The sequence below is a fragment of the Nicotiana sylvestris genome, chromosome 3 (genome assembly GCF_000393655.2).
Source record: "Nicotiana sylvestris chromosome 3, ASM39365v2, whole genome shotgun sequence".
NCBI lineage: Eukaryota > Viridiplantae > Streptophyta > Magnoliopsida > Solanales > Solanaceae > Nicotiana > Nicotiana sylvestris.
This window is the reverse complement of record NC_091059.1, coordinates 43967323-43986819: the sequence shown is the minus strand read 5'-3', so window position 1 is coordinate 43986819 and position 19497 is coordinate 43967323. Positions and strand designations below refer to the sequence as shown.

Below are 19497 nucleotides of genomic sequence, written 5' to 3'. Positions count from 1 at the left end.
AAGTCCATCTATCCAATACCTTATGCGGTTGGTCTGGGCTCTGGTATAGCTACTGCAACTAGCTGAGCCCTACCAACTGGTAGTGCACCCAGGGTCTGATATACGACAACAACATGCCATGGAGCCTGAGCGGTAGGGGTCCATGCTCCCCTTCCCACCTGAGATGTGGCTGGGCCCGCTAGAAATATACCAGCCTGCATTATAGAGTACATGAACCACAACATACGACCCATGACCTCTTGGAATCCTGGTGCGGACCTAAAATCCGCTAGGGTCGGCTCAGCTGCAGGTACCTCTCCCTGCTCCTCAATAATAGGATCCTTCACTGGATCCATTGGTGGCACAATTGGAGCAACTCTAGGACACCATCATCTGCTGGTAGGAGCTGGAGCCCTCCCCCGGCCTCTGCCTCGGCCTCTAGCAACATGGGGAGCAACTCCTCCATGACGAGTACATCTGCTGCGTGCGTTCTCACCATATGTAAGAGAATAAGAGAAAGATACTTGGCACAACATCAACTGCACGATTGGAGATGAAGAAAGAGAAATTTCCTATCACCCTATAGCCTTTCGAAGATAAGTACGAACATCTCCGCACCGATCTGCAATACTCAATTAGGCATGTCCATGACTTGTGAGAGCTACGTGAACCTAGTCTTCTGATACCAAGCTATCACGACCCAATTTTCCCTATAGGTCGTGATGGTACCCAACGTCACCGCTAGGCAAGCCAACTGTGAACTAGTCATGTATTTGTTCTTTTTAATAATTTCAAAGTATTTAATTTTATTTATTAAAAGAATGATTAGTAGGAATTTACAAAAAAGTAAAGTATAAACTAATGAAAGAGTAAATACAGTGAATTTAATACTCAAAACCATAAGGTGTCTACTAGAATATCCCCAAAACCTGGTGTCACAACTCATAAGCATATGAGCAACTAGTAGAATATACAAAACCTCATATACTATTGTCTGGTATAAGATAGATAAAAAATAAATACAAAAGAGAGACTACAGGGCTTTGCCAAACAAGCACAGAGAACAGCTCACCACTATGTCTCAGTGTAATGGTGGTACACGCCTAAATGACCGCTATATGTACATGTCTCAAATCGTGCACGGGTTGTGTAGAAGTGTAGCACGAGTACATAAATAGCATATACCCAGTAAGCATTTGGTCTAACCTCGAAGAAGTAGTGACGAGGGGTCGACATCGATACTTACTATGGGCCAATAAATAAAGTACAGAAATTCTAAATAGGCATAGAGTACATCAATAATAATAACGCGATAATGAACAATAAATAAGTGATTCTTTAACTAGATGTCAATTAAGATCTCCAATTAACACATACTGACTTCAACAAATACGAGCAATCAAGTAAATTATGTCTCAAGTCATGTAAGTAATATTAAGTGTAATCGGACTCCGAGCATTATCACGCACAATTTATGCCAAGGTCATATGGTCCGATCTAGAATAATGTGTACACTGTCGAGGATCGACCGACATGAACCATAGATACATCTATTACACTGTTGAGGCGTTCGGCCCACTCCACAAGAAGAGAGAATATTCTACGAACTACGATTTAACGGTTATTACAAGACTAATACACAAGGAGGCACAACTTCTACCAACAGTCAAGTAACCCGTCAAAACTTAAAGTAAATGAAATTTGGTCTTTTCGAATCCTTTATCAAGTTTCAATATAATTCAAGCACTTAAATAACAAGTAGAGTGCAAATAATACAAGTATTACATGATAGAGTCCTAAACTACCCAGACATAAGCATGATTTGTAGCTACGCTCGGGCTCTCGTCACTTCGTCCATACATAGAACCCACAATTAGTAGCAAATAACAATTTAAACACCGATGGGGTAAATTCTCTCTCACAAGGTTAGGCAAGAGATTTATCTCAATCCCAAGTTCACTTTCCAGTCCTCAAATCACCCTAAAAGCCTCAAGTCGGTGCCAAACACTCCGAAATTAGCCAGATATTGAATAAATTAATCAACATATACTCAAAAGTTCATTAGGGGCGTAAGTCTCATAGAACTAAGCTCCACCTATGAGCTCGGGGCATTTTTATGTTGCCTCGCTCCAGAGCAATTTCCCAAGGCGAGTCACAACAAAGCCTTTTAAAACACTGGTATAAGTTGTATGTAAATTATAGTTTTTGACCAAATTCTAAAAGTTGTATATAAATTGTGAATACCGAATTTATATATATTTTATAAATAACTCTTGTTATTTTTTATAAATAGAAAAGCCTAGCTAAAACAGATAAATATTGTTTTAGTTTTGTAACTATAGGGAAAAAAATCCCTTTCTTAATAGAACTATATTTGCCTCGTCAAAATAGCACGGGCTATTCAGTTTTCGGACTGGTAATTAAAACATAGCCAACATTTGCGAAAGTCATTGAAAGATAGCCATTGTTTTGCTGAAACACGAAAAGTTCCAGCATAATATGCTGGATTATGGAGCTCCTGCATATAAACTTCAAATATATTGTGATGGAACTCCAACACACGAAAAATTCATGCATAATATACGGGATTATGGAACTCCATATAAACTTCCAGCATATTATGATGGTACTACATCACATTATCAAATTCCAGCATATTATGTTGGAAGCTCATATGTAAAAAAATCGAATTCCAGCATATTATGCTGAAATATTTTCAGATTTTTAAGAGTATTTTTATTCAAATTTTAACTTTACATAAAGAATAGCTAAAATTCGATTACTTTTAAAACTGTGGCTATTTTTCCATTATTAATGGTAAATATGACTATTTCTGATTTTTTCCCATTTGCCTCACCAATTTGGTCATGGGCTTGTCCATGAGGAAATTGGGCCAATCAGCCCAATATTCTGTGGACCGACGTCTGTTTGATTCAAAAATTCCAAGTCATCTCCCGCACTCTCTTTCTTCAGCTTCCCGCCGGCGATTTCCCTATTACCGTTTCAGACTCGTGGTTAGTGCACCGAGCAATCGATCGCTGTAGACGGCGAATATGGCCCCACCGAACTCCGGTCGCACAATATCTCAACAAGCCTTCGATGAATTAGTGAAAGAAAATATTGAAGATCTTGGAATGGACCCAACAGAAGCCCTTGAAGACGCCATTCAAACCCTATCTCTCCAAGGCGTCGATCTCTCCGGTATTTTTAGTTTCTGTAACAGACTCCCCCCCCCCCCTCTCTTCTCACTAAATCTTACTTCAGTCTGTTTCATGTTCATTCTCAGGTATTGTGACTAGCGTTTCGGGATCTGGGGAGGAAAATCCGGTAATTCAATCACTTGAGAGGCTGAAGGAATTGGATCGTGATTGGAAGCAGGGAGACGGGGATAAGAGCGACGTGAAGCAAATTATTGAATGGTTAGATAAGTTAAATGATGTGTGTAATGTTGATGGATCAGGAAATGCTGCTATAGCAACTAAGAATGGTGCTGTAGGATTGGTGTGTTCCATATGTTGTAAACTTGGGAGTGGATTCGATCAGGGCCTTGTTTCAGCTCTGAAGACGTTGGCTTCTTTACTTCATGGTATGACACATATTTTAAGTACATTAATTTTCTTTGAGGGAATGCGTGTTATTGGAATTTATGCGTAAGTTTAATGACTTTGTTACTTTTCAATTATTTTAAAGAAGAAGAAATAATAAATAGTGAGATGCTGGACGTAATACATCCTTTTTTTCAGTCACATGCTGTCAGATTTTCAGCACATATAGATGTTTTCTTACTCCACTATTTTATATTGGCCGTGAAACTGAACATCGCAATTCTAGTTCTTGTTCTTGTTAATGAAATGTTTACTTATAGTTTTAGTGTTTTACAACGAATGCTTTTAATTAGGTTAAAATTGTGGATCTTTTTTGTATCTGTTCAGTTGTTCTGTGTAATTTACTGGAGGCATGCGTCTAGCACAAACAGAAAATGAAGGTTTTTGAGCTGATTGTGCTTTTGAGAAAGCAAATCCTAGTTCCTACTTCTTATCTGAAGCATTAGTCGTTAGTACATTATTTGGATATGACAGCATCTATTTACACTTTCATGCATCACTAGCAGGTTTAGAGGATGAAATGATTATGCTTAGTGAGTGTTGTAATATTTTGAAAGTCGTAATGTAGAAATTTCTCAAGTCATAATTTTTAATTTTCATTCGCTTCCCACTTGTGGGATTACATTGGGTGTGTTGTTGTTGTTGTTGTTTTTATGATTTTGATTTGCTTATGAGATGACACATAGATATGTGACTCATACTGCCTAAATATCAGTTCCATACTTGTAAAATTATGGTTGAATATTTTGGCAGTTCTTCATGCCCTTTTGTCTAAATGGGAAAGTTGATATTATCTGTGGTAAATGTCTAATATGCATAATTGTATCATGTGCAGATCTACAGAGCACTGAAATGTTTAGAGAGAGTAATGGTCCAAAGATGGTTATGAATATCCTAAACAATAGGAAAGAAAACATAAGCATCTTGAACAGCGGATTGTCTGTTGTTTCTGCAGCTGCAACTGGTAATGCGGTCCTCAAGGAGGCATTTATGAACTTGAAAATTGATGAGCTGATTCTTCAATGTTTAAGAGAATATAGTAGGGGGAGCATTCCTTATTTATATGACGCTTTACGAGTCTTGCTAACATCTGATGATAATCGTGTTGTGGCCTCTGAAGTAAGTAAACATTAAAGTAGTAGTTGCTATTTCATGTTAATTGCTCATCAGATCCAGAGTTTTGTCAAAGGCGAGCTTAAAGCCCTGAAGCGAGGCTCAAAACATGTTGAGCGCTTTGCCTCGCTTTGTGGGCGCTTTAGTGTCGCATCAAGGCTCTAAGGCATACGTTTCCTTGCTAATGAGTGTAATCCTGAAAAGGCGACATTAAAAAATTGAATTTCACTTTATTGTAAATTTTTTTCAATTTCTTTGTCTATATGTTTGTTATTCATGTTTATAATTATTAGTCTTGGACTACACAACAACCCAGTATAATCCCACTTAGTGGGGTTTCGGGAGGGTAGTGTGTACGCAGACCTTACCCCTACCCTGGGGTAGAGAGGTTGTTTCCAAATAGACCCTCGACATTCTTCCCTCCAAGAACTTCTCACCTTGCTCTTGGGGAGGCTTGAACTCACAACCTCTTGGTTGGAAGTGGAGGTTGCTTACTATCAGAGCAACCCCTCTTGTGGACTACACATACATATTTATACTTTTTCTCCAGTTGTGCCTTTTTTCATTAAAACCCACGCTTTATTTGCGCTTTGCGCTTAAAGCCCCAACGGACCTTAGAGGTTTTTTGCACTTTTCGCCTTTAATACCACTGAGGGGTCGTTTGGTAGGGTGCATAAAAATAATGTTGAATAGGGTGTATTAGTAATACTGGTATTAGTTATGCTGGTATTGGTTATGCTGACATATTTCTTATCCATTGTTTGGTTTGATGTATTAAAACATTGCACAGTTTCTAAAAGAATTGCTTGTTTACAAAAATGCCCTCAAAACCAGTCCATCACTCTAACTTTTTGAAAGAAACATATGTTGAGAAATGTTTTTATATGAAAAAGTTTAAAAAAACTTATTTGATTTGTCTACCTATATTTTAATATAGAGCTAAATATTTATTTATAAAAAAAATATATGCTAAGTATTTATTTATTTACTAGAGATATAATTTTATTTCTCACTATTTGGATTATTTTAAACTTGGGAGGGAGGTGCGGCGGGGGAAGGAAAACGCTTTCGGAGATCGAGCATTAATATAATAACTAGCATATTTTAATCAAGCATAAATTTTGAAGGACAACTTTGTCTTTAACTAAGCTAATGCATGCATTAAAACCCATTGCATTGCTAATACCATGATTTTCTATGCATTAGTTATGCATAATACCAAATAGGATGTATAACTAATGCTTCCATAACTAATGGATAAGTTCAAAATGTCTACCAAACAAGGTATTATTAATACACAAAGCTAATGCATGTATTATTTTATCTAATGCATCCTACCAAACGGCCCTTGAGTTTTGTCACCATAATACAGGTGGAATACTTAACATGGATAGATTTGTGCAACCTATTCTATTCTTTAATAAGTTTGGGATCAAGCTAATTTTTGAAACTGAACAAGATAAATATGATCTATGACCTGGACCAGTATATGATGAAGTTCCCAAAAGCACCACTTCTGAGCGAGCAGTCTTTCAGGTTGTATCGTTGCATCGACGCTCACTTCTGACAAAAGCAATTCAGTCATTACCACATGAACTATAGAAAACTGAAGATTTCTCCCTATTTTATATTTCCAGACAACCTTGATTATATCACCTGAATAGGAGCTGCATTATGCTAGTCGTACATCATATTTTGACAAAATTCTTAGTTTTTTTTAATATGTAAAGTAAATATACTAAATGTAGAACCAAAAAGGTACTGTGAAGTACGAAGTAAATTGTTAGATTATAAGTTCTTTTGTGGCAAAATAAATGACACAGATCGCTCTTCAAAGTTTAAGCTTGATCATCTCTGACCAGTTTTCTTTAAAAGTGAAGATTTGCAGCTTCATCTTTTTATTTAACTCTCAAACCTGTTCAAATTGACTTTCAATTAAGCAACTATACATTCGTATTTGAGGAGAAAAATATATTTTTAGTGAATCCATTATTGCTGACCCAATGATTGAACTGCAGATCAATGACCCTTGACTCCAGATAAACCAACTATGCATTCAAATGGAGGATGCTGTATTAATATGGAACTTGAACTGCTTATCCTAGATCCACTTATTTACTGATTTATGAATGTTCTGGGTTATGAAGATATCAACTGGGGTGGGAGTTGGTTGAATTGGTATGGTAGGCCGACCTTAAGAGAGTATATGGCTTTAACAATCATGATTGAATTTTTTACATTTGTAAGGCTTGCTTTAAACAGTGAGACTTTGTGTAATGTTATCGTTCTCAACTGTAGGTTTACGGGTACGCCAGAAGGTTTGCCAAAATTGGAATTGTCGAAGCGCTTGTTGGTTCACTTCATGAAGGGATAAAGTCGCCTAGTCTAGTGTCTGCAAGCATCGCTTTGAAGGCTGTTGCTGTTAATGTAAGTACTGAATAATGTAAGAAATATATTCAAGACTCAAGGAATATGTTAATTATATACTTTGCATTTTGCATATCGGCATTCTTAAAGCCCTTAAACTTAAATCTTCCTTGGATCTGTCATAATACACTATCCCTTTTAGACATTACACTATTCGTAATGTACGCCCTCATACGATTATCTTGCAACACTTGTTGCTGGAATCAATAAACTACTACCTTCAACAATAAATAAAAGAAATACACTATCCTTTTCATATCTGGGCACTCTCCCTCCCTGTAAGTGATAGTTGTTGTATGCTAACATAGATCCACATTAACTGTAGTTAATCAAATTTTCTCTGCAGTATTGTCGTCAACTGACTAACCCCGTTAGATGGGCTTATGAGTCTTTAAATCAGGAGATGGTTTTTTCACTAGTCCTCATGTATTAAAGGTACAGAATGATGTTAACCGATCATATTCAGGAGCTAATTGTCAATTTCTCATTTTTATTTTTATTGCTAATTGTCACTTTGATGACTCATCTTGTTTTGGAAGATTGCTACTTTAGTCATAATACACAATGTGTACCTTGACTAGCAGTATTAAGGTATAAATTATCTTATGCAAGGTGCAATAAAAATAAATGAGCTCTGAAGGAAATATTACTATCTTGAGGAAGTGAATATTATTTCAACCCTTAGAAGAATTTTTTTTAATCAGCAACTGCATCTAGCATGTACTCAGCTAGGTGGCAAGGCATTAGTTGTAAGTTCTCTTAGCTGCCGTTGGCTCCACTAATAACAAACTGATGATCATAAAATTTTTCCTGTAGTCAGGGACTTGTAAGTTTGAGTCAGTTTTTTTATAGTTCCTAATTGTTATTCTGTCCTAATTTTGGCTTCAGGATGAAATATGCAGAGCTGTTGCTGATAATGGTGGTATAGATGCAACTCTTCGATGCATAGATGACAGCAGTGAACAGGGTGAAAAAGTTGTGGCCAGAACTTGTTGCTCCTTGTTATCTAAGGTGCAAAGTTGATTATTTATTCAAACATATATGCTCATCTTCCATGAAAATTTGGTAATGTAAGCATGATTCCTTTTGATATGGCAGATTGGCTAATTTTAGCAGCTGATTGTGCCTATGTATTGGTGTAGACAGAAGTCCCAATTGTCTCAGAAGTTTTGGTCATAGCATATTTGTACACTTTAGATTTAGTTTCTGATATACAAATTGAATTTTTCGTGTTTAGTAGATTGAATAATCTGAATCATGTTTCAACCTGTGCATGTAACTTCAGCTTTCTTTTGGTCCTCATGAACTGATTATCTGCTATTTGTCTTCCTACTTAAAATTAAATTTTAATATATTATAGTGAGCAGTTGGCAGGAAGTGACATAAACAAGAGTGCTATTGTAGAAAAGGGTGGCATGGACAAGCTTATTAAACTTGCAACAAGATTTTCTGATGATCCGTCTATGCTACAAGAGGTAATACCATTAGCTGTTACATAAATTTTCTCCAAATCACTATTCTCTAGAAAAGGGTGGCATGGAGAGGTATGGCTGGATATCAAAGACCTCCATCAATTGACTGACTGAATCAATGTTAAGAGAACCCCCTTTTTATATGATGACTTGAAAGAATCACCTAAGAATATATATATATATATATTTTCCTTCTTTTGTATCTCTTTCTGTGGATGAAAAGAGTACCAGCAAAGGGGAATATCTAGTATGGAAGCTACTGCAATTTTTGGAACCTGTCGCCCAATAATGATAATCTACAACAATTGAGGGAAAGCCGATTAGTGTAACACTTCGTCACATTTTTCTTCCGGTCATACCCTTCCAACCACCTCGTTAGTTAGAAGCTTCAGAAGGTTAAAAGTGTAGCCATACGAGTAGTTATTTCTTTTTAGTTTCACTCTGATACTATATTTTATTTATATAATATATTACACACAAGTTTCAGCTAGTGACTGGTGGTGGAAAATGTTGATGCGGTGATGGTTATACTTGAAAACAGGACTATCTGCATGTACACAATTTTGTCACCATAACACCTCTTTGATGCTCTTTCCATTTTCCAGGTCATGTCTATGATTACCGTACTGTCCTTGAGGTCTCCAAATAATGCTGCCCGTGCAGTTGAAGCTGGAGCTGGTGATACTGTTATCCAAGCTATGCAGAGGTTTCCAGAATCAGAGCAACTGCTAAAAAGCTGTTGTTTCATGATTCGAAATCTTGTGGTTAGGAATCCAGAAAACAGGCAAGTGCCACTAGACTTTTTATTTTCTTTCTGCTGATATGTTAAGCATATGGTGTGCCAGTTTGTAAGGGTAGACTGCCAAAAAAAACTTTCCGCACCCGGCATCTGTAGCAAACAAATTGTGCATTATATATCTTTTACTTATACTTTAATCACTTTATCCTGATTAGTTTATATATATTCTCACCTTAATGTCACCACATCATGGTAAAATTATGTGGTTTGGTGCAAACATTGGGTGCTGGTAAGTTTTTTGTCAGCCAGTTTCCTAGGAAATAAGTAGTTTTGACATTGTGAAGCTCCTTGATGAAATTACTTCATGTTTTGTTTTCAGAACTATTTTGCTTGGTAATGGCATTGAGAAGCTCATCAGAAAGGCCAAGATGAATCACAAGAGCTGTAAGAATGCTGCAACTGATGCACTTAGGGATCTTGGACAAGATAACTATAACTTGTAATTCACACCAGTAGTCCAAGCTAAGTTTTTGTTGGTCTCCCCACCCACCCCCACCCCCCCAATCCCAAGAACCCCGCTCACAGTCCTCACCAACTCTCTAGGCCTGTAAAAGGGAGAAGATCATGCCGTTTATTTTGGATAGATTTGCTTGATCGATGCACTTCCAGATACTCGAATACTTACCGTCTATTATACTTAAAAGATGTATGATTTTATAACTTAATGATTTTGGTTTTGATTATAACTCGAATATCTTCCATATCATATTCAAGTGTACAAGTGTAACTTTTAATTTGAATTCTAAGAAACACAGTTTACTAGTACATGAGCTATTAAATAACGACGTAGTCAAAACTTCTAATACAACTATCTGGAAAGATTGAACAGTGCTAAATAAACTGAGAAAAAGAAGAGTCTAGGTTTGCGGATGCCAAAGCAGCTACCTCAAGTTTCCAACAGGTAATGCTCCAAGCCTAGCAACCATCGGGTCCAGATGTACTTGGACCTGCACACGAAGTGCAGAGTGTAGTATGAGTACAATCGACCCAATATACTTAATAAGTAACAGAACTAACCTTGGGCTGAAGCAGTGACGAGCTCAGAAAGGTACAGTCCAAATCCAGATAATAATAGTACAAGTATAACAGGGAAATGACAATAATACTTAGAGATATCTCATAGTCAGTTTATACAAAGTACAGAAATATAGACATGCTTTAAAATTCAAAAATTAAGCTCAATACCGGTAAAATATGTCAAGTATAGCTACCATGAAGAATGCTACATATCTATGCCTACATAAACAAATACGCATATCAAATGCAATGCATCACAATGATACTCCCATCTACTCACGCTCTCAGGGTACTCCATCTGACTGTCTCAACTCTCACTCATCACACTAAATCACTCAACACTGTATGGTACCTGCGCTCATTGCTGGTATGTCAGACTCCGAACGGGCGGATTCTGCCCAAGCGCTAATAAAACCTGTTGTGGCGTGCAAACCGATCCCATCATGAATCAAATACCTGCTGCGGCGTGCAACCCGATCCCATCATGAATCAATAAAGCCTGTTGCGGTGTGCAGCCCGATCCCATCAATATCACTCACCATCCGACCCTTAATCCCCAACTCAGTCATCAATCTCTCCAGTCTCTTGTGCTCACAAATCTCATGCCAATCAGCCCAAACAATGATAACATGATGTGACAACAAATGATAACAGAGACTGAAATATGATATGCAAATGAATGAATATGATTGAGTGTGTAATTTCAATTTAAGCAAATAATTCAATAGTAGAAATAACCTCACTAGGTCCCAACGGAATAAACATATAGGCTAAACATGATTCAAACATGGATTGCAGCTCAATTACTCTAACACGTAAGGATTACATGAATGGCAATAAGGTTTGATAACTACACGGTACCACGGGATCAACCAAGTCACAATTACTATGATACACGCCCACACGTCTGTCACCTAGCATGTGCGTCACCTTAACACCAACCATATAACACGAAATCCAGGGATTCATACCCTCAGTACAAAGTTTAGAAATGTTACTTACCTCAAACCACGCAAATCCCTACTCTAACAAGTCCTTGCCTCGCGAATCGGCCTTCGAACGACTCGAATCTAGCCACAAATAGCTTAATACAATCAATACTAGCTATAGGAATTAATTTCATACGAGAAAGCTAAGTTCTTTTAACCAAAGCTAAAAAGTCAACCAAAAAAGTTAACCCTAGGCCCACGTCTCGGAACTCGATAAAATTTACAAAATTCGAACATCCATTCAATAATGAGTCTAACTATTACAAAATTATCCAATTCCGGCGACAAATCAACCTTCAATCCTCTAAATCTCACTCTCAAATCACTAGTCCAAAGTTCTCCAAATTTCACCTCAAAAACACCTAATCTATGTGGAAAATTCAATGGGTATTCAATATTAATGAATAAAGATGACCAAAAGTTGCTTACCTCTTGAAATTTAGTGAAACCCCTCTAAAAAATCGCCACTAGCCGAGCTTGCAAAGTCCACAAATGAAGAAAACTCGGAACCCTTTTGAATTATAACACTACCAGCACTTTCGCACCTCTGGTCCATGATCCACTTCTGCAGAACTGCATCTGCTAGTTCCGCACCTACGAAACTCACTTAAGCCCCCGACCAATCGCACCTGCGGTTCCCTCCTCCTACCTGCGGGACCGCTTGTGCGGGTCACACCCGCTCCCGTGCTTCCGCTCCTGCGGAGTCCTTCCGCTTCTGCTACCCCACACCTTCCTACCCGTTTGCGCTTCTGCGGACCTTCTTGCGCGGAAGGCGCTTCTGCGGACTTTCTTCCGTACCTCCGGTCCCAGGCTTTCTCACCAACTCTCGCATCTGTGCCTACATGGATGCTTTTGCGGCTACGCACCTGCGGCTAAACCTTCGCAGATGTGGTTACACTAGAACAACTGTCCACAAAAATTTCTCAAGTCCAATTCTTGATCCGATTTCAATCCGAATCACTCCTGAGGACCCGATACCCATCCAAACATACCAACCCATCCTAAAACATCATAGGGACTTAGTCAAACCCTCAAATCACATCAAACAACATCTAAAACACAAATCGCATCCAAATTCAAGCCTATTGAACTATTTGATTTCCAACTTCTACAATCGATGCTGAAACCTATTAAACCAACTCCGATTGACCTCTAATTTTGCACACAAGTCTTAAATGATAGAATGAACCTATTCCAACTTCCGAAACAAAAATCCGAGCCTAGTAACAACATAGTCAACTCTTGGTCAAACTTCTCAACTCTCCAAACTTCAACTTTTCCAACTTTCTCCAAAACAACCTACGAACCTCTAAATCAATATTCGGACACACTCCTAAGTCCAAAATGGTCACACGGAGTTAGCGGACCATCAAAACTCCATTTCGGGATCATTTACACATAAGTCAACATTCGGTCAACTCTTTCAACTTAGGCTTACAACCTTAGGACTAAGTGTCCCAAGTCATTTCGAAACATCCTCAGAACCTAACCAACCACCCCCGCAAGTCACATAACAACAAATTAACATAAAATATGTAATAAATGGTAGAATGGGGCGAAAATACTCAAAACGACCGGCCGGGTCGTTACATTCTCCCCCTCTTAAACAAACGTTCATCCTCGAACGGGTCTAGAATCATACTTGGAGTCTAAAATAGGTGTGGATATCTGCTGCGCATCTCCCGCTCGGTCTCCCAAGTAGCCTCCTCAACTGGGTGACTTCTCCACTATACTTTCACTAAAGCTATATTCTTTGACCTCAACTTTCGAATCTGTCGATCCAAAATGGCCACCATCTCCACATCATAAGTCAAATCCTTATATAACTGAACCGTGTTGAAGTCCAAAACATGAGACGGATCACCGAAATACTTCCAAAGTATGGAAACATAAAACGCTGGATGAACACTCGATAGACTAAGTGGCAATGCAAGCTTGTAAGCCACCTCTCCAATCCTCTCAAGAACCTCAAAAGGGCCAATATACTGAATGTTAAATTTCCCCTTCTTCCCGAACCTCGTAACACCCTTTATGCGTGAAACTCTGAGCAATACCTTCTCCCCCACCATGTAGGCAACGTCACAAACCTTCTGATCGGCGTAAATCTTCCTCTAGAATGCGTTTGCGAAGCCGATCATGAATCAACATAACCTTTTCCAAAGCATTCTGAACCAAGTCAGTACCTAATAGCCCAGCCTTACCCGACTCAAACCAACCAACCGGAGACCAACACTGCCTCTCATAAAAGGCCTCATACGAACCCATTTGAATACTCGATTGGTAGCTGTTGTTGTAGGCAAACTCTGCAAGCCCTAGAAACTTATCCCAAGAATCCCCAAAATCCATGACACAAGCATGTAGCATATCCTCTGATATCTGAATGGTATGCTCGGACTGTCCGTCCGTTTGAGAGAGGAATGTTGTACTCAACTCAACTCGTGTGCCTAACGCTCGCTGCACTGCTCTCCAAAACTGTTATGTGAACTGTGTGCCACAATCTGAAATAATGGACACTGGCACACCGTGAAGGCGAACAATCTAGCGGATATAGATCTCAACCAATCGCTCCGAAGAATGGGTAGTACCAACTGGAATAAAATGTCCGAACTTAGTCAACCGGTCCACAATCACCCAAATAGCATCAAACTTCTTTAAAGTCCGTGGGAGCCCAACTACAAAGTCTATGGTGATACGCTCCCATTTTAACTCAGGAATCTCAAGCCTCTGAAGTAAACCACCCGGCCTTTGATGCTCGTACTTCACCTGTTGATAATTCAAGCACCAAGCTACAAACCCCACTATATATTTCTTCATTCTCCTTCACTGGTAGTGCTGCCTCAAGTCCTGATACATATTCACAGCACCCGAATGAATGGAATACCACAAACTAAGGGCCTCTTCAAGAATTAACTCACGTAGCCCATCCACATTGGGCACACAAATCCGACCCTGCATCCGCAACACCCCATCATCCCTAATGGAAAGCTCCTTGGCCTCACCGTGCTTAACCGCGTCCTTAAGGACAAGCAAATAGTGGTCGTCATACTGACGCTCTGTGATGCGATCATATAAGGAAGACCGAGAAACCACACAAGCTAGAACCCGAATAGGATCCAAAACATCTAACCTCATGAACTGATTGGCCAAGGCCTGAACATCTGATGCAAGCTCTCTCTAACCAGCAGGAATATATGCAAGGCTACCCATACTCACCGCCTTTCTACTCAAGGCATCGACCACCACATTGGCCTTCCCGAGATGATATAATATGGTAATATCATAGTCTTTTAACATCTCTAACTATCTCCGCTGCCTCAAATTTAGATCTTTTTGCTTGGACGAGTGCTGAAGACTCCGATGATCTGTAAATACATCACAAGGCCCGCCCTAGAGATAGTGCCTCCAAATCTTCAATGCATGAATGATGGCTGCCAACTCCAAATCATGAATGACGTAGTTCTTCCAATGAGGCTTCAACTGGCATGAAGCATAAGAAATCACTCTACCCTCCTGTATGAAGAAACATCCAATACCAATCTGAGAAGCATCATAATACACTGTGTATGAACCCGATGTTGAAGGCAAAACTAGAACTGGAGTTGTGGTCAAGGCAGTCTTGAGCTTCTAAAAGCTCTCCTCACACTCATCCAACCACCTGAATGGAGCACCCTTTTGGGTCAACCTAGTCAAAGGCATTGCAATGGACGAGAAACCCTCCACAAAACGACGATAATATTCGGCCAAGTTGAGAAAACTTCGAATCTCAGTAGTCGAAGACGATCTAGGCCAACTCTAAATTGCCTCAATATTCTTTGGATCCATCTTAATCCCCTCACTGGATACCATATGCCCCAAGAACGCCATCGAACTGAGCAAAAATTCACACTTGGAGAACTTAGCATAAAGCTTCCCCTCTTTCAACGTCTGTAGCATAATCCTCATATGATGTGCATGCTCTTCCTGGCTACGTGAGTATACCCAAATATCATTAATAAATAATATGATGATTGAATCAAGATATGGCTGGAATACACCGTTCATCAAATGTATGAATGCCGCTAGGGCATTGGTCAGCCCAAAGACATCACAAGGAATGCGTAGTGACCATAGCGGGTCCTGAATGCCACCTTCAGAATATCAGAGTCCTGAATCTTCAAATTGTAATATCCAGACCTCAAATCAATCTTAGATAACACTCTAGATCCCTGAAGCTCGTCAAATAAGTCACCAATGCGCGGTAAATGATACTTGTTTTTAATTGTAACTTTGTTCAACTGTCTATAGTCAATGCACATCCACGTGGTACCATCTTTTTTCTTCAAAAATAAAACCGATTCACCCTAATGCGACACACTAGGCCTAAAGAACCCTTTATCAAGAAGATCCTGAAGTTGATCTTTCAACTATGCTGGTGCCATAAGATATGGAGGAATAGAAATGGGCTGAGTTCTTAGCACCAATTCAATACCAAAATCAATGTCCCTGCCGGGCAGCATGCCCGATAGGACTACATAAAATACGTCCAGAAAATCTCGCACTATTGGAACAAAATCAATGGCGGGAGTATCAACACCAACATCCCTCACAAAATCCAAATATGACAAATACCCCTTCCCAACCATCCGTTGGGCCTTCAGATATGAAATCACCCTACTAGGAATATAGTCCAGAGAACCTCTCCACTCAATCCTAGGTAACCCTGGCATCGGCAACGTCATGGTCTTAGTGTAACAATCTAGAATAACATGACATGGGGACAACAAATCCATGCCCAGAATCACGTCAAAATCAACCATACTAAGCAATAAGAAATAAACTCTCGTCTCCAAACCCCCAATGTCACCACACACGACCGATACACACGGTCCACAATAATAGAATTGCCTACCAACATAGATACATGAACATACGAAACTAATGACTCACGTGGAATATCAAAATAACGTGAAAAATATGATGATACATATGAATAAGTTGAATCGAGGCCAAATAATATGGAAGCATACATGTGGCATACTGAGACAATACCTGTGATCACTGCGTCTGAAGCAACGGCCTCTGGCCTGGCAGGGAAAGCATAGTCGCGAGCCTGACCGCCATCTGATCGGCCTCCCTCCAAGATGACCTCTAGCTACCTAAGCCCCACCTTGAGCTGGCTTAGTGGGTGGTGTAGTAACTAGTGCAGAAGTTATAGCCTGACTCTTCTGCTTAACTGGACCTCCAAAAAGACAAGGATAATAACTCTTCACATGAAAAAAATCTCCACACTCAAAGCAACCCATTCTGACAATGGCGGCAGATACTAAATCGACCCCGAGAACTAGAAACACTACTAGAATGACTTGGCACAAATGAATCGTGAACTGATGGAGCACGAGATAAACTTTAAGCTGGGAGAGCAATGAGAGATGACAAATCCGAAGATCACTGTATGAATCATGGCTAGCTGATGCACCACGATAAACTGGACGAACTATCTGAGCGGACCTATAAGGACGACCCCTACTTTGGTAGGACTTCCTTTTAGAAGAAACAATGATGAAAACACCCGAACCATGAGGCCTCTTGGCCTCCTTCTCCTCACTCTCCTAAATACGGACCTGCTCTAGCCGCCTAGAAATATCGACGGCCTCATAGAACCTAGCACCTGAAGCAAGCTCCCCAGTCATTAAGAAGCGCAGTCCATAGTTGAGGCCATCAATGAACCTCCTAATCCTCTCCCTCTTTACGGGAACCAACCAGATCTTGTGATAAACCAACTCTGAAAATCTCATCTCATACTTGGTCACGGACATACCCTCATGGCGTAGTTTCTTAAACTGCCTATGCAACTGCTCCCTGCAGGTCTATGGAACAAACTTCTCCAAGAAGAGAATTGAGAACTCATGCCACATAAGTCGTGCAGCGCCGGCTGGCCTGCCCAACTCTTAAGCCTCCCACTATCTGAAAGTTGCCTCTAACAGCTGAAAAGTAGTAAATGAAACTCCACTAGTCTCCAGAATACATGTCGTGTTAAGGATCCACTAACACTTGTCTAAGAAGTCCTTAGCATCCTCTAACCGATGAATGCAGGAGGCCGGAGCTTCCCAAAAAGCTCTGGCCTCTTTTGCTTCTCGTCACTCATAGGTGGACCCACCTAGGCCTGAGCAACTACAATTGATTAGGCTAGTAGTACCCCCGATGTCTGAAGTCTTTGAACCACCTGCTCTGGAGTATGGGTGACAGGAGTCTAAGTACCTCCCCCGGCCTGAGAAGTGGCTGGTGCGGCCTGAACTTAAACCGCTTGAGCAAGGCTAGTGCATACAGTCATTATCTAGGCCAAAGCCTCCTGAAGGTCTGGAATCACAATGGGCACAACTGGTGCCTAAGCTAGTCCCACTGGCTCAACCACATCTGGTATCTGCTCCCGAGCTGGATCAACTGGTGGCTCCACGGGTGCTGCTCTAGTTGTTGTACGAGTTGTACCTTGGCCTCTACCTGTCACGCCCCAAACCTGGGGAGAAGAGGCTGGTACCCGTTGCCTCACTTAACCTAGCGTACCAACTTGCGGATAGCTCTAAACATACAATGTCATACTTTGGCCATGGGGCCACATTGCAAGACAATTTTCGAAGCAAAATATAAAACTGAATGGAAACTAGTTTTGACTAAACAACAATATAAAGCTGGGCCGACAAGGCTGTTATAACTACTACAGTTGACAAAACCAACAAAATATACATACAAGGCCTACAAGCCTAACATACTATCCTAACTGACATGATATGTCTACAAGCCTATACGGATGGATGTACTGTGATTGGAACAAGGCCCCAACCTACCTATAACATATATACATATATACACAATATGTACACAAAACCCTAGACTCAAAAACTCTGAAAGACGTGGAGCTTACCGATCAAGCTGAACTCGAGCAACACATACTGAGGAGGTCTACCCGTTTGTCTTTATGAACTTGCAAGAATGAAATACAACGTCCCTAGAAAAAGGATGTCAGTACGAAATAATATACCGAGTATGTAAGGCGATAAAATAACTGAAAGATGAAACAAAACTGATAATATAATAACTGAAAGTAACCAGGAGTCAAATAGGGTCCTGCCCGCCGATTATAGCTCGATGGTGGTGAAAATACTGTAATACTGTATACATATATAGACCCTCTTCTCTCTTGACTGGAAGAAGACAATACTTAACTGAATATAAAGTCCTGATAAGGAAGAATACTATAACATATGAGACTAGGATAATGTACATAAGTTCATGAATACGGACTTCTCTTTATGCCTCGTTATCAAACTCATGTAGTTACGGGATCATGCTAAAATGAAGAAATGTTTAGCCTTAACATACCTTATCGCAATATTCCAATCACCAAGTTGAAATCACCTCTTCTCACCTTAATCTACAACGATGATAATAATACTATAATTAAGTTACGACAGATACAACTATCGTATAACGAACGATTGGCTTATTTTATTAAAACGGGCAGCATCTCCCCTATGATCTTTACTTCCTCCAAATTCAAGATAACACCAACAACACAAGAACACAACAATAACAACATATATACATTATTTTGCAACCATATATACACCACAAAATACTACAAAATAGCCCAACACGCCCCAATCTCTTCATACGCAAAACGACCACTGTAGTAGTGTAAAACAGTCCGAAAATGTTATGACGAATGACCAGCCCACCACCCTAAGTTTATGTGGTGTTTATCCACACCCTTACTCCTTCAAAACTCCATAAAAATGTAGTAAAACACGCAATCCAACAGCAACACAAAATAGTCCACAAAACAATCCGCTACAAGTGAATAACTTGAACTCACGAGCTTTCGATCACCGTCCCGTGAGTTCTTACATGTTACATCCCATATTTTTGTACGTGAAAGTATTCCATAAGTAAATTGATATAATCTCAGAAATGAGATGTTACATCCCGTATTTTCGTACGTTAAAGTTTCATCGTAAGCTAATCGACGTAAGCTCGGGAATGAGATTATTTGAGATTATAAGTATTACGCTATTTAAAATAAGTGATAAGTAGAAGGAGAGGGTAAGCGAATCGAAGAAAAT

The 19497-nt window shown here is 39.7% G+C and overlaps 1 protein-coding gene across 1 annotated transcript; it reads left to right on the top strand.

Moving 5' to 3' along the window:
* The first annotated feature begins 2935 nt into the window (after window positions 1–2935).
* On the top strand, window positions 2936–10101 carry LOC104231289 (uncharacterized). Its single transcript, XM_009784255.2, has 8 exons — window positions 2936–3180; window positions 3266–3565; window positions 4420–4703; window positions 6996–7124; window positions 8013–8135; window positions 8492–8599; window positions 9202–9380; window positions 9715–10101. Exons 1-8 carry the CDS (start codon window positions 3033–3035, stop codon window positions 9836–9838), a joined length of 1395 nt encoding a protein of 464 aa, XP_009782557.1. The 5' UTR covers window positions 2936–3032; the 3' UTR covers window positions 9839–10101.
* The last annotated feature ends 9396 nt before the right edge of the window (window positions 10102–19497 follow it).